This window comes from Triticum aestivum, chromosome 6B (genome assembly GCF_018294505.1).
Source record: "Triticum aestivum cultivar Chinese Spring chromosome 6B, IWGSC CS RefSeq v2.1, whole genome shotgun sequence".
Lineage (NCBI taxonomy): Eukaryota > Viridiplantae > Streptophyta > Magnoliopsida > Poales > Poaceae > Triticum > Triticum aestivum.
The window spans coordinates 703,517,519-703,532,068 of NC_057810.1; the positions used below are offsets into that span (position 1 = coordinate 703,517,519).

The window sequence follows — 14,550 nt, forward strand, 5'->3', positions numbered from 1 at the left end:
GCATGAAACCGGACTCAAATAGGTGGACGTGAATGGTTCTTGACGTAAAGTAACTGTGACCATTCTTACAACCAACACATGGACAAGGCATAAAACCATCCGCCCGCTTGTTTGCCTCAGCGGCAAGCAGAAAAGTATGCACGCCATTAATGAACTCGGGAGAGCATCTGTCATCGTACATCCATTGTCGGCTCATCTTCATTACACAACACCGAATAGACCAAATTAATACAAGTTCATACATAAAGTTCATATACAACACTTAATTAAATGCAACATAATAACTCTCTAGCTAAAGAATTTAAATGCAACAACAAATGCGATGAAGATCGCAACTAAGGTAACAATTGATCCAACAGCATAATGATACCAAGCCACACTATCAATGGCATATTTTCTAATCTTTCTAATCTTCAACCTCATTTTCTCCATCTTGATCTTGTGATCATCGACGACATCGGCAACATGCAACTCCAATTCCATCTTCTCCCCCTCAATTCTTTTCAATTTTTCTTTCAAATACTCGTTTTCTCTTTTAACTAAATTTAACCTCTTGACAATAGGGTCGGTTGGAATTTCCGGTTCATATACCTCCTAGATAAAAATATCTATGTCAACTTGATGGGCATAATTTGTCATAAACACGAAATGCAACAACTAGTTTTAAATGAGAATATACCACATCCGAATCATAACAAGGACGAGGGCCAACGGGGACGGATATCAAAACCATGGCACTATGTATAACAAACAACGTATGGGTAAGATAATTATACGAGTAACTATATATCTAAATCACACAAACATCAATTTGGTAATGTAAAACATTCATGAACAAGAGCCTCACCACAAGGTGGTGCCGGCGACGGGACAGTACGGGCGATCGACGGTGGTTACGACGGAGATTTAGAAGGCACTAAGTAAACCACACCTACATATGCAAACTAAGTGTTATTTTTGACCTCAAATTGCATATAAATCAAATACTAGCAAATATAATTCCTCCCAAATTAATCACTATACAAAGCATTGCAAGAGCTAATCTAGAAATGAGAGTTCAAAGGACAAAGTTGCTAACCTTTGTGATCATTTGAATGGATGGGGGCCTTCAAATCTTGACAAAGTTTGGGCAAAATTTGTGAGGAGCTCGAGGAAGAGAGGGGAAGAATAGAGGATGTGAGGGGAAAGGGGAAGAACAGAGTGGCTCGGGTGGACGAAGGGTTTATGGACGACGAACTTTAGTACCGGTTCGTGCCACGAACCGGTACTAAAGGTGCTGGAGGGGCCCCAGACTAACAACACCCTGCCACCACTCTCTTTAGTACCGGTTCATGGCACGAACCGGTACTAAAGGTTCGCCACGAACCGGTACTAATGAGAACGGCCGGCTAGTCGTTGGAACCGGCACTATTGGACACATTAGTGACGGCTCAAAATCAAACCGGCACTAATGTGTCTCATATTAGGTCCTTTTTCTACTAGTGTACATCATATATTGAAGGTGGGTCTTTGGGTCTGGAAGATGCAAAAGTTAGTTATTTTTGCATCTAACTTTTGCATCTACATCATCTATTTTTTTATTTTTTTTGCGAAAAAACTTCCAATCTATTCATCTTCAATCATGGTAGTACAATATATACTAGAAATAAAAATTACATCCAGATTCGTAGACCACCTAGCGACGACTACAAGCACCGAAGCGGGCTGATACGTCCATTTTGCATCGTGCTTTTATATCAATATTTATTGCACTATGGGCTGTTATTACACAATATATCTCAATACTTATGGCTATTCTCTCTTATTTTACAAGGTTCACCATGAAGAGGGGGGATGCCGGCAGCTGGAATTCTAGCTGGAAAAGGAGCAAACGTTGGAAACCTATTCTGCACAACTCCAAAAGTCCTGAAACTCTACGAAACAACTTTTTGGAATTTATAAGAATTTCTGAGCGAAAGAAATAGGCCAGGGGGCCCACAGCCTATGCAGGAGACAGGGGGGCGCCCCCCCTATAGGGCGCGCCCCCTATCTCCTGGGCCCCCTGGTGGGCCTCCGGCGTCCATCTTCTTCTATATCATCACTTTTACCCTGAAAAAAAAATTGTGGGCAAGCTTACAGGACGAAACTCCGCCGCCACGAGGCGGAACCTTGGCGGAACCAATCTAGGGCTCTGACAGAGCTGTTCTGCCGGGGACACTTCCCTCCGGGAAGGGGAAATCATCACCAACGTCATCATCAACGATCCTCTCATCGGGAGGGGGTGAATCTCCACCAACATCTTCACCAGCACCATCTCCTCTCAAACCCTAGTTCATCTCTTGTATCCAATCTTGTATCCAAAACCACAAATTGGTACCTGTGGGTTGCTAGTAGTGTTGATTACTCCTTGTAGTTGATACTTATTGGTTTACTTGGTGGAAGATCATATGTTCAGATCCTTAATGCATATTATTACACCTCTGATTATGAACATGAATATGCTTTGTGAGTAGTTACTTTAGTTCCCGAGGACATGGGTGAAGTCTTTCTATTAGTAGTCATGTGAATTTGGTATTCGTTCGATATTTTTGATGAGATGAATGTTGTCTTCTCCTCTAGTGGTGTCATGTGAACGTCGACTACATGACACTTCACCATTATTGGGCCTAGAGGAGGGCATAGGGAAGTAATAAGTAGATGATGGGTTGCTAAAGTGACAGAAGCTTAAACCTAGTTTATGCGTTGCTTCGTTAGGGGCTGATTTTGGATCCACATGTTTCATGCTATAGTTAGGTTTACCTAAATACTTTTGTTGTAGTTGCGGATGCTTGCAATAGGGGTTAATCATAAGTGGAATGCTTGTCTAAGTAATGGAAGTACACAAGCACCTGTCCACCCACATATCAAATTATCAAAGTACCAAACGTGAATCATATGAGTGTGATGAAAACTAACTTGACGATAATTCCCAATGTGTCCTCGGGAGCTGCTTTACTATTATTAGAAATTGTCCAGGCTTATCCTTTGCTACATAAAGGAATGTGCCACCTTGCTGCACATTTTTTACTTTGTTTACTTGTTACTCGTTACTATTTATCTTATCACAAAACTATCTATCACCTACAATTTTAGTGCTTGCAGAAAACCTTACTGAAAACCGCTTATCATTTCCTTCTGCTCCTCGTTGGGTTCGACACTCTTACTTATCGAAAGGACTACGATAGATCCCCTAGACTTGTGGGTCATCACGGGCCGAAGGCGCGCCGTCGTCATCGCCCCTCCATCGCCGGAACCGGGCATAACTTGTTGTAGTAGACAGTCGAGAAGTTGTCATGCTAAGGCCCCATAGGACCAGCACCCCAGAACAGCAACCGTCGCCGATGAAAAATAACGTAGATCGAAAGGATTCAAACCGAAGACACACAAATGCTCTAAGTGTTCTTCCTTAGTTGTTTTGCCAAGCTTTTATTTTGTCTTGAGCTTTTTTGACTTGTGTCTTGGCCAAGCTGGGTCGCCCTACTCTACGCTTGTCTGCAGTTCGGATGAGTTGTCAAACGTGGGCGCTCTTTTGTTGCAAACGCAGTCCTGATGGATGTCGAGGAGTCAAGGCCGAAGGCCCTACTCTACGCTTGTCAACGTGGGTGCTCCTATGCTGCTGTTTTATTAGGACGTACATGCGGCTAGAATAGAGCAAAGAAATAGCTGCTGCCAGCCGTAAGGCCTTCCCGTCAAAAAAAGAAAAGGAAAAAAAAAGAAATAGCTGCTGCCATCTTTTGTACTTGGGTCCGATTTGTAAACTGAGAACTACTAAGGATTAAGAAGAAATATTGATTGCAATTGTTCTGTGCCATGAAATATTGGGAAAAAGTTATTCGCATCATCGATTCACTCTTTTTGTCTCATCACATCTACACCATTGACATCCATAGGGTTTGCAACTAAAAACGGGGCCGAGGTCGAGGCAGGGATAGTGGGCCTTTAGCGTTGCCCATGCTTAGCGAGCTTCTTCTCGGTCTTTGAAGACTTCAACTTCATTATCTGGGGCGGGGCGCGCTGGAGTCGGATTGCTAAGTCGAAGAAGTTGGCCGGAACGTCATCCCTGGGCCACAATGTCATAAATATCTCTTCCATTGTCGGCTTGATCAGATTGAGCAGCTCGCCGATTTGCTTCAGTCTATCGGGGAGAAGGTCAAGCCGGCTGGTTTCTTGGAACTGCGCCCAGAAAGCCCGAAGCACCTCCTGCTCAGGATCATTGAGCCCTTGATAGTATTTGTGGGCGCTCGCAGCACTCTGGGGCAGGCCGGCGAAGATCTCTGCGTGGTGCCAAACTTGAGTTAGCGCGGCATAGCTGTTGCTTCCAAATCGGCATTGGAGAAGATATGGTTCACCATCGACAATCTGCTTGGCTTGCTCTACTTCGTCTCGAGCATTGCGGCGGACGAGGTTGGATTCCTTCAGACTATACTCGAGCAGTTTAATTTGGTCACCCAGCCTGGTCTTCTCGGCCTTCAGCTGGTCGCACTCAGCCTGGCTCTTCTTGAGCTCCTGCTGAAGTAGGCCGGATGCATCCCAGGCCGCCTGGCACGCCTCTTGTTCTTGCACAAGTTTGGCAGTAGTCTTTTGGGCCTCTTTTTGGATGTCCTGGAGCTGTTGGTTGCTGGAATTGAGCTGGTTCCTCAACTCGGTCATACGCCTTTCAAGTACTGTACTCAAGTTTGGAGGTGGTCAGCACAACTGTTGCAAATATGCAAGTTATGAAAGGAGTTGCAATAGGAATAGTCGAGCTTACCCATGGAGTCACTAAGACTTTTGGAGAGATTTTCATTCTTCTGCTCGGCTTCCCCGAGCAGAGTCTTGAGCCGGACTATTTCCTTCTCCAAACGCTCGTTGTCCCGAGTTGCAGCCTGTGCAAAAAAAATAAAAATCCAAGTTACAAGAAGGTATCATGGATAAGGCTCCTACTAAAAGAATTTGATCCCCAGGCCGACCTTCATAGCCCGACATGAGTCTTACGAGTTACTCTAAGAAAATTCAATCATAAGGTCGGTTTGCTAAACCAACCTAAGTCTCGTGGGCTATTGCACATCAGTTTGATCTAAGTTTGAGTTCTACGAGGAGAGTATCGACCCTCGGACCAGCCCTCCAGCCTAGTCTGAGTTATGGGGGCTATTGGATCGCTGATTTTGACTAAGCAAAGCTATTCCCGAGGAGATTTTGATCCCCAGGGCCAACAATCTGCTCGACCTGCGTCTCGGGGGCTACTGCACCTGTGTTTTATCTTGGTCGAAATTAAGACAAACTACAACCCAGTTTGTGTTAAACCGGACTCCAGCTCGGGGGCTAGCATGCACGAAAGTGCTAAGTTGAGCTACATGACTCATGGTGCAGACCGGATTTAGTGTTGGTCCGCACCTTGAGAGCTACTGGCTATACATCTATGTAGAAATTAGATGCATAAGTAAAATTACCTCCATGCCGGGAGCAAAGGCGTCCGTCATCCGTATAACGCCGAGCTGCATCTCATGGGCCTTCTCCTTTAGGTACTTCAACGCGTCTCGTTGGGCCTCATTCAGGTAATGGTTGACCCCAGATATCTCTACTTCCCGACGCCCCAATACGGGCGCAACTTCTGAACCATTAACGGACATCTCGCCAGGAGGCCACTGGGCCAGGACCACATTGCCCGACGTGCTGGGGCCAGACAATCGCAGGGTCATGTCATCTCCAATGACTATGTCGACTAGTGGCCCTTGGCGCAAGGTCGGGGCAACGGCTGACGGTAGCGGCGGCGGTGCTTGAAGCTCTTGAGTTGATGGAGCCGGGGAGTTAACCACCTCGACATTTTCTTTAGGGCCGATCTCCCGGTTGTCAGATCCAGGAGCCTGGGGCTGGCCTTGTTCGCCTGCGGTAGCTGCAGGCAGGCTTCTTGATGTGGCACCTCCAGATGGCGTCGCTTTCGACATCGACTAGATCTTTCAGAGTATAGTGTTGTGGACTTGCGCTCTGTTTCTAAGGTAGGACATGTGCAAGTAGGTATATATAGCCATCAACCAGGGGCTATTGAAGGATAATATTAATTACATCCAATAAATTTGAAAAAGGAAAGTCACTAATGCATACCATAAACGCCATTTTATTTATATTGACAGTGCAACACATACTACAAACCATGCATGTGCAATTTATTATAAGATTTGGCAGGGGTACAATTATAGTATATGTTGAATGCCACATTTAATATTACCTTTTTTTTTTGGCTTTCCACTATCTGGCTCATAATCACCTACCATATGCAAAGGTTTCTACACGTTGCGGAGAGGCTGAACCTGCAGCTCATTTTTTCGTCACGAGAAAACGAGGCGCAAAGACGCAGAATGCCATGAAACAAGTAAAAATATCGAAAACATTTGGCGCTTTCAGTGTGTCACGCTTAATTTGCCACAGACTTTTTTTTGTTGCGGTTTTGGCGCGGCTTATTGGAAAGAAAAAACTGTGGATGATTCCTGACCTAGTTCTGTATGTTGTTTAAAAACTGTTTTGAAATTCAGAAAATTCGAAACCCTAGTTCTTGGGCTGGTTGCTAGGGTAAGACGGGCTGTGTATGCAAGCCCAACAAGCAAAACGGGCTGAATGTGCGTATGTAAGCCCAACGTGAAATGGTTGGGCCTTCCTTATCCATCGTCCCACCTACCCTCTCTGGCTCTCTCCCTCCTCCACTCTCTCCTCGATGTCGGCAGTCGCGGCGCACCGAGCCTCTCCGGCCATGTGGTCCCCGCAGCCTCCGCCGCCCCGCCTCCAGCTCCGGCGGCCTGCGCCGATTCCCCATCACTCCTCGCGGCGCGGCCGCGGCCTCAGCCGCATCGCCGCATCGCAGGAGGACCCGCTGACCGCGCTGACCCGCGTGCTGTGGGGCCGCGCGCTGCCGCCGTCGCAGCTCGTGCTCGCCGTCCGCCACGGCTGGACCTCGGCGTGGAGGCTCCTCATGCGCCAGCTCGCGCCCTCCGACCCGGCCACGGGCGCCTTCACCCGCACCCCGTCCCGCTTCCCGTCCGTCGCGCCGCCCGCGCCCGGCCCCGGCGCGCGCCTCCACCTCTACGTCGGCCTCCCCTGCCCCTGGGCGCACCGCGCGCTCCTCGTCCGGGCCCTCCTCGGCCTGGGGCCCCGCCTCCCCGTCTCCGTCGCCGTCCCGGGCGACGACGGCGCGTGGTCCTTCACGCCAGAGAGCCCCGACGCGCTCTACGGCTCCCGCAGGCTCCGGGACGTGTACGCCGCCCGGCGCGGCGGGTTCGAGGGCCGGGCGTCCGTGCCCATGCTCTGGGACGCCGGCCGCCGCGAGGTGGTCTGCAACGAGAGCATCGAGATCGCCAAGTTCCTCTGCACGCTCGCCGCCTCCGGCGCCGGCGCCGGAGGCCTCGACCTCTGGCCGCCGGAGCACCGCCAGGAGATCGACCGCTGGTACGGCGTCATCTACCCGAGCGTCAACAACGGCGTGTACCGGTGCGGGTTCGCGCAGAGCCAGGCGGCCTACGACGCGGCGGCGGCCGAGCTGTTCGCCGCGCTGGACATGCTCGAGGGCCACCTCTCCGGGTCCCGGTACCTGTGCGCCGGCGCCGGCGTGACGCTGGCCGACGTCTGCCTCTTCACCACGCTCATACGGTTCGACCTGGTGTACAACCCGCTGTTCCGGTGCAGCCGGAGGAAGCTGGTGGAGTACCCCAGCCTCCACGCCTACATGCGGGAGATCTACCAGCTGCCCGGCGCAGCCGAGACCTGCGACATGGCCGCCATCGCCGACGGGTACTTCGGGACGCTCTTCCCGCTCAACCCCGGCGGGATCCTGCCCGTCGTGCCGGCGAGCTGCAGCCGGGAAGCCCTCATGAAACCTCATGGCAGAGAGGCATTGCCTTCTTCTGCTGCTGCTGCTGATGGTAGGCAGCTAGGAGCAACTGCTAGTGTTGTTGGCTAGGATTACAGAGTGTTAACTGAATTTGTAGCACATCAAATTACTTACTGAATAATATCTTGGTACATATAGAGGATGAAACAAATGGCAGAATATTACTGTGACAAAGAGTTTCATGTCATATAAATGCTTTATTAGCGATATATTCTGTTGGTCGAAAGACCGATACATTGACAACAATGTAAGGAAGATTCAAGAACCTTCTAGTAGCAAGTATTGTGTATAGCCTACTGGTCTCCATACATTTGCATCCATTCATGATGCTTCAAAGGCAGTCGGACCCATTCATGATAATGGCAGCTTGTCGCTGATAGTTCAGATTTTATCATAACATTGAAGCCCAAGGCGGCACAGTCCATGCTCGACGGTCGTTCCGAAAGGCTTGCAACTGCGAAGTGATAAAGTGGAAGTTGTTAGAACCAAGGATTCTCACTGTGGAGTGTATATACATACAAGCATCTGGAAAATACTAGTAGAAAATACCAAAAGACTGCTGGGTAGAGGTAAATATTACCATTGTCATGATCTGGTATCACTCTCTCCAGTTTCCATGTACAGTCTGTGCTCTCTAATGTACCCGATTACTTCGTCGCAAGTAAGATACTTTATCGAGAGATGTTTTCTTATACATTCTCTGCAATTTGATAAGAAAAGAAACAGGAATCAACATCCCAGCATCAAAATAATGTGAAATTTGAAGGTGGTGATCTTATCTAATCATACAGAAACCAGCGTAGATGAAATGATGTACCTTACTCTGGATGAACTGATCTGATTTGGCACAATCTCATCAACCGAAATGATGTTATCCTGAAAATTACACACAGGGATATATACATGTGAGCAAATCATCATGGTCCATCGGTGTAGTAAGCTCCTCAAGCTAGAAGTTTCTCACCCTGCATTCTTGCAGTGTCTCGCTGCTGGATATTAGCTTTTGAACATCTTTTTCTTCCCTACGAATACAGACAACACCAAAGTCTTTACATATGGCCCTGACCTGGAAACAAAAAAGGTTGTGCATCAAAGTTACTTCTTCGATAAGGGCGATTCGAACAAAAACTTTGTATGTCAAATAAGTGGTGCATAAATTTTGTATGTCAAATTATGGGTACCAAAAAATGTTCATGTTTTGAGGTACCTGATCTGGAATCCAAACCCCTGGCGTGCTGAATGACTCGAGAAGGTCAGAACCACACAAAAGCATTGCCTTGACACCACCTGAGAGAAAATGCAGGTTATAAACGACTGATTTATGTACAGGGTACAGATACATTTGAATGATGATCAAACAGTGTGAGAGAAGGCATTACTGTGTTGCAACAAAAAATCCTTGCCATATATATACCTTGATCAGCTAAGCCATCCTTGCATAGAGAGTTCTTAACTCGAGATAGAACGGTCAAGGTGCGCTGATAACCTTTCTGCATTGCCTGTATCAATAACACAGAAAACGTGTAAGTAAGTGAAAAACGACATTATCCAAACTGTAAATATCTTATGTTACAACGCCAAAACCCAATGGCACACATCAACTAACATGAAGGAAAAAAAAAATCAGGTTACCTCCCAGGGATCAACCATCACGAAAGACGAGCTTCGGCACGCCAATTCGCAGAGGCGAACCCGGTGAGCAGCCGGCAAGAGGTCCTGGCCAGCCCCAAATTGTGAATTTCAGTCACGAGAACCGCGTCAACCAACACAAACCGGTACACATTCCCAGTTCCGCACGGTACCTTCTTCTTGTAGGCGTCGTTCACCGGCGACATGTATCCACCCAAAACACAGTACCCTCGCTGCTGCAGCTCGTCCTTTGCAAGCTCTGTATGAATTTAACACATCAAAAGATGGGGCCAGAGATCATCTTTTCACTTTGCTGATCCTATTCTGAAGCTGTTCTTCAGACTTACTAAGCACACTGATTAACAAGTTTTGATTAAGGCTTACCGAACATGCGCAGGTGCATGTAGGTGGGGGGATTGAAGCTGCCGGTGGCCACCAGCACCACACCACCTCGATTCCCCCCATCCCTGCCGTCATCCAGACGAATCAAGAAACGAATGGCGGATTAGTGTAGAGATGCATCAAGCAACTGAAGAAATCCGAGCGCAGATTTCTTCTTTTTTGCTTACCGATTTGGATCCATGGAGAGCTTCTCCGTGGGGACGGGGAGAGGAGCTTCCGCCCCCTCCATGGCCGCCCTCCGCAAATCCTCAGATGAACCGAGCCGATCTCTCTTCCTGGGGTGCGCCGACGGCGGGAGGCCGGCGATCCGGCCGGCGTGCGCCGGGAGCAGATTCCCTAGTAGGAGTTTTTTTTTTCTTTCAGAATGATGGACTCTGTGTGCCCGTGTGTGGGCATCGCGAAATGGGTCTTGTTGGGCCGCCCTAGCCATGCCCAGGAGGCCCCGCTAGAATAATACAGTAACAAACAGGTCCACGGAGAGAGATATAGCCTGTCAAACGGGCCGGGCCCAGGCGGCCTTGGGCAGCTCTATAAAGCCTCCGCCTCGAGCCGCTAGGTTTTGGTGCTCCCTTCTTCCTCCTCTCCTCTTCCCTCGGCGGCGGCGCAGGCGGCGCGGAGGCGACAGGCGAAGGCGAAATGGTGAGTTGCTCCGGCGGAAGCCTCCTCCCTCGGCGGCGCTCCTTCTCGTCTAGATAGATCTGGGGTCCTGACTGTTCCTTTGCTGTTGTTGTTGTCGCGCAGACGAAGGGAACGGGCAGCTTCGGCAAGCGCCGGAACAAGACCCACACGCTGTGCATCCGCTGCGGCCGCCGCAGCTTCCACCTGCAGAAGAGCACCTGCTCCTCGTGCGGCTACCCCGCCGCCCGCATCCGCAAGTGTAAGTCCCGCCCCCAGATCCCTCGGGCATACTCTGCTCATATGCGGCTCCGTCCCTTCAAAGATGTCTCTTTTAGCTAGCTATAGATGCGGCGCTTGGTTCTGGCCCGCGCGAGGCCGTGATTGCTTAGGGTTTTAGATGCTGTTGTGGTAGCCCCATCGCCGTTGCCTCGAGTCGCATGCTAGCTCTGTTGCCGTGATGTGCCATGATCTTTGAGTAGCTCATGCTTGGTCTGATGTGTTTAGCTTTTGACCGCAAGCATGATAGTTTGAACTTTGAAGATCCCTTGATAAAAAGCATGATAGTTTGAAGATGCTAAAGTTGACTGTGAAATTGAACTGTGGTTCATGTTACATGCTCTGTTAACCCTGGCGGAGTTGCTGGAATTAGGGATATTAGTAAGGTGGATTACTTGGTTGTCTGTTCTCATGCCCCTCTATGTTTACTGTTGATCACAAAAATCGGGTGTTGATCCTGTTATAGGTTGCTTGCGTTTGCACCAGTCTTTAGTGGTTAGGTTTGATTTAGTGCAGGGTAGTTGGATTGATTGTCATGGTGCTCTTGATGTCTTTCTGTAATTTGGAGCATAGCTCTCACATTTTGCTGTTGATGAAAGCAAGTGTTTTAAGTTTTCTTCTTCATCTGATGAGAAATTCTTCCTTGAAAAACAGACAACTGGAGTGTGAAGGCCATCAGGAGGAAGACCACCGGCACCGGGAGGATGAGGTACATGCGCCATGTGCCCAGGAGGTTCAAGAGCAACTTCAGAGAGGGTATACTTCTCTTCTCTCTTTTAGTCCTGTTAAAATGTGTCAGCATATCCACCCATGATGAGCTCTGTTGTGCTAAACTGCAATCATGTGAATGTGTTCTGCAGGAACTGAGGCCGCACCAAGGAGCAAGGGAGCCTCTTCCAGCGGCAACTAGGCGCGGCGGCCTTAACTTGTTACGCTAGGCGGAGCCCTGATCATCAAACTTAGCTTTTTTGTTGCTTTCTACTGGAACCCTGATCATCAAACTTAGCTTTTTTGTTGCTTTCTACTGGAACTCTATGTTTCTATGTCGAGAGGCGGACGATATGATGCCTGGTTATGTTATTTGCACAATTATCGTGGACGTTAATCCTTCAGTTTTGAATGTTGAATTGTGTCGATGTCCTGTGTTAGATGCTCTGCATCTCTTGTTCAATGCGCTATTTGTGATGAGGCTTTTTGTTATTTCAATCTGAGTGTGTTGATCAAGTTGTGATGCACTTGTGTTCATTGTGTTTGTCTGTCCAGCGACAGCTTAGATATGCAGCTATCAACATGGGTTAACACTTGAAAATTATTTTTTTGATATACTTGTTTGTATAGCATCTCTGAAGAATATGACCCATGGCTTGGAAAACAAAAATAACAGACTCAACACTAAAAATGTCAGTCGGCCAAACTTATCGTCAGATCAGGACCCTCTGTAGCTCTCTATACTGCCTCGCTAGGGTTGTACAAGTGGTGGTTTCTGCTGCATAGATGCCAATCAGGCTTCTGACTTTTTAGCTAACATTATTTTAGGTCTAGGGCGCAACCCCTTTTCATTACTTATCATAACGGAAATACAAAGTTCAGATCACAACTGGGAAATGACCTCCTACCACACAAAAAGGAAACAGGAAAGGGAGCGAGTTCAAAGCATCACGTTGAAACCCACCATCATCGAGCAGCCCGTTGCGGGGCGAAAATCCAATAACACCCAACTCCTGACTAAAGCCACCAATAGCAAAAGGATCGACAGCAACAACATCAAGTTTACGAAAAGGCTCACAACTGAGCAGGCGTACACTTGCACAGGAGTGAAAGTAAAGCGCAACTAAAAGGCCTCCGATCGGGCCAGAAAGCAGGGCTCAGTCACCATCGAAGGTAGCTTCAATCCATTGTTGCCTTGACTAGCAGCACAAATCCTCATCATCGCAGAAGCATTCGACTTGAGCATCTTGGCACCACGCTTCATAGCCTCCCGAGCAGCACCCGTCATCAAGCCTGCCCAATACGTCAAAAAGCCACAAGCAGAATATACCACATTAAACGGAGTTTTGAGTTGCTTATGTTCAAACGTAGCCTGGTTGCGACTATTCCAAATGGCCCAACATATAGCCGTCAGGCCAAAGGTATAGAACCTAACTCCATCAGGTAGGAACACATAACACCAGGAGAAGTATATATTGCCATATGTTATTAGGACATAAGTGTGTGCCCAGCACACAGCCAACCGTCCTCCAGACTACCCGAGCTACGGGACAAGTAAAGAACAAATGTTGAGATGATTCAACGTCTCTACAAAAGGAGCATCTGGGATTTCCAGACCAACTTCTTTTTTTCATGACCTCTCTAGTCAGAATGGCATCTTGAAACAACTGCCAGAGGAAAATCTGAATTTTCAGGGGTATCTTGGCTTTCCAGATCCACCTGAAGTCGCATCCTGCCAGCTGCCGCTCCAGGTAAACATAGACTGATTTAGTAGTGAACTTATTTTTGTTCCCAAGTGCCCAACACACCATGTCAGGCTCCGTTGACACCGGCCATGACTTCACAACTTCTCTCATTTCAATCCATTGATTAACAAGAGGAGGGTGCAACCGTCTCCTAAGAATTCATCACCCACACCGTTTCTAAATTCAGCCACCGTGATCTCTTGGTAATTACAAATGCCAAACAAGGCCGGGAAACGATCTTGCAAAGGAGGTTCGCCTAGAATGTTGTCACTCCATAATCTAGTGATGTTACCAGATTTCATGATCACCTCTCTCCCTGCCAAATATATCTCTTTAACTTTCATAATGGACTTCCAGCTTGGGGAATCCCCAAATTTACATTTCACCGAGGAGACCGTGTCATTCTTCAAATATTTGGCTCGAACCACATCTTGCCACAGACCATGCTGTGTTTCCAGTTTCCACCACCATTTGGTAAGGAGGCTGATATTCTGTCTGTGCAGGTCTTTAACTCCCAACCCCCCTTTATTTTTGGATCTACATATTCTAGACCATTTCACCAAGTGGTATCTCTTACGACCACTAGTTTCCTGCCAAAAAAACTTTTTCCTGTGCTTGTCCAACCTCTCAATGACCTTTTTAGGGAGCATGAACATCGACATGTAATAGTAAATGATGCTAGTAAGGGAAGAGTTAAGGAGAGTCAGCCTCCCCCCCGAGGAAGCCGCATTACCCATCCAGGACTCACAACATTTAAGGAACTTATCATCTACAAAACTCCAGTCAAGAGCTCGAAGGGTGGAGAAACTTACAGGCACTCCCAAATATTTCATACACTACTGGAATCAGCTACTTTGCCATCTGCCAGCACTTTGCCATCAGCTAGCAGACGACAAAGAAGCTCTTTGCCATCAGCTAGCCGAAAGCAGACGGCAAAGAACTGGCTGATGGCAAAGAAAGCCTTTGCCATCAGCCTGTTCTTTGCTGTTCGCTAGCTGACGGCAAAGAATCTTTGCCGTCCGCTAGCAGAAGGGAAAGAATCCTTGCCGTGCGCTAGCAGACGGCAAAGAGGGAGGGGGGGGGGCACTGAGGAGCTGGTTAAAAATACTTAACGTCCCCCCGCTTTGCCGTCCGCCGCAGACGGCAAATATGAACAAAAGCGGACGGCAAAGGAGGGCGGACGGCAAAGGCTACCCTAACTAACCTAACTAACGGCCGAGCCCCCTCCCCCGCCCGTTACTCATCTCTCTCCCTTGACCTCCTCCGCCCCCACCCCCGCCGCTGCCCCTGCCCCCG

The 14,550-nt window shown here is 48.3% G+C and overlaps 3 protein-coding genes across 4 annotated transcripts; 2 read left to right on the forward strand and 1 right to left on the reverse strand.

The window, feature by feature from the left end:
- The first annotated feature begins 6,655 nt into the window (after positions 1–6,655).
- On the forward strand, positions 6,656–8,018 carry LOC123139701 (glutathionyl-hydroquinone reductase YqjG). Its single transcript, XM_044559431.1, has one exon. The coding sequence runs from the start codon at positions 6,707–6,709 to the stop codon at positions 7,943–7,945; it is 1,239 nt and encodes a 412-aa protein (XP_044415366.1). The 5' UTR covers positions 6,656–6,706; the 3' UTR covers positions 7,946–8,018.
- Positions 8,019–8,053: 35 nt separating this feature from the next.
- On the reverse strand, positions 8,054–10,352 carry LOC123139702 (nicotinamide/nicotinic acid mononucleotide adenylyltransferase). The gene is made up of 10 exons (XM_044559432.1): positions 10,075–10,352; positions 9,890–9,972; positions 9,679–9,764; positions 9,509–9,592; positions 9,291–9,375; positions 9,084–9,163; positions 8,841–8,942; positions 8,694–8,752; positions 8,457–8,576; positions 8,054–8,330 (listed from the first exon to the last, which is right to left on the reverse strand). Exons 1-9 carry the CDS (start codon positions 10,335–10,337, stop codon positions 8,462–8,464), a joined length of 957 nt encoding a protein of 318 aa, XP_044415367.1. The 5' UTR covers positions 10,338–10,352; the 3' UTR covers positions 8,054–8,330; positions 8,457–8,461.
- Positions 10,353–10,388: 36 nt separating this feature from the next.
- On the forward strand, positions 10,389–11,942 carry LOC123139703 (60S ribosomal protein L37-2). Of its 2 annotated transcripts, XM_044559434.1 has the most exons (5): positions 10,389–10,546; positions 10,649–10,784; positions 11,456–11,557; positions 11,662–11,745; positions 11,789–11,942. In XM_044559434.1, exons 1-4 carry the CDS (start codon positions 10,544–10,546, stop codon positions 11,709–11,711), a joined length of 291 nt encoding a protein of 96 aa, XP_044415369.1. In that variant the 5' UTR covers positions 10,389–10,543; the 3' UTR covers positions 11,712–11,745; positions 11,789–11,942. The 2 variants fall into 2 exon arrangements, with proteins under 2 accessions (XP_044415369.1, XP_044415368.1); XM_044559433.1 differs by having other exon boundaries at positions 11,662–11,942.
- The last annotated feature ends 2,608 nt before the right edge of the window (positions 11,943–14,550 follow it).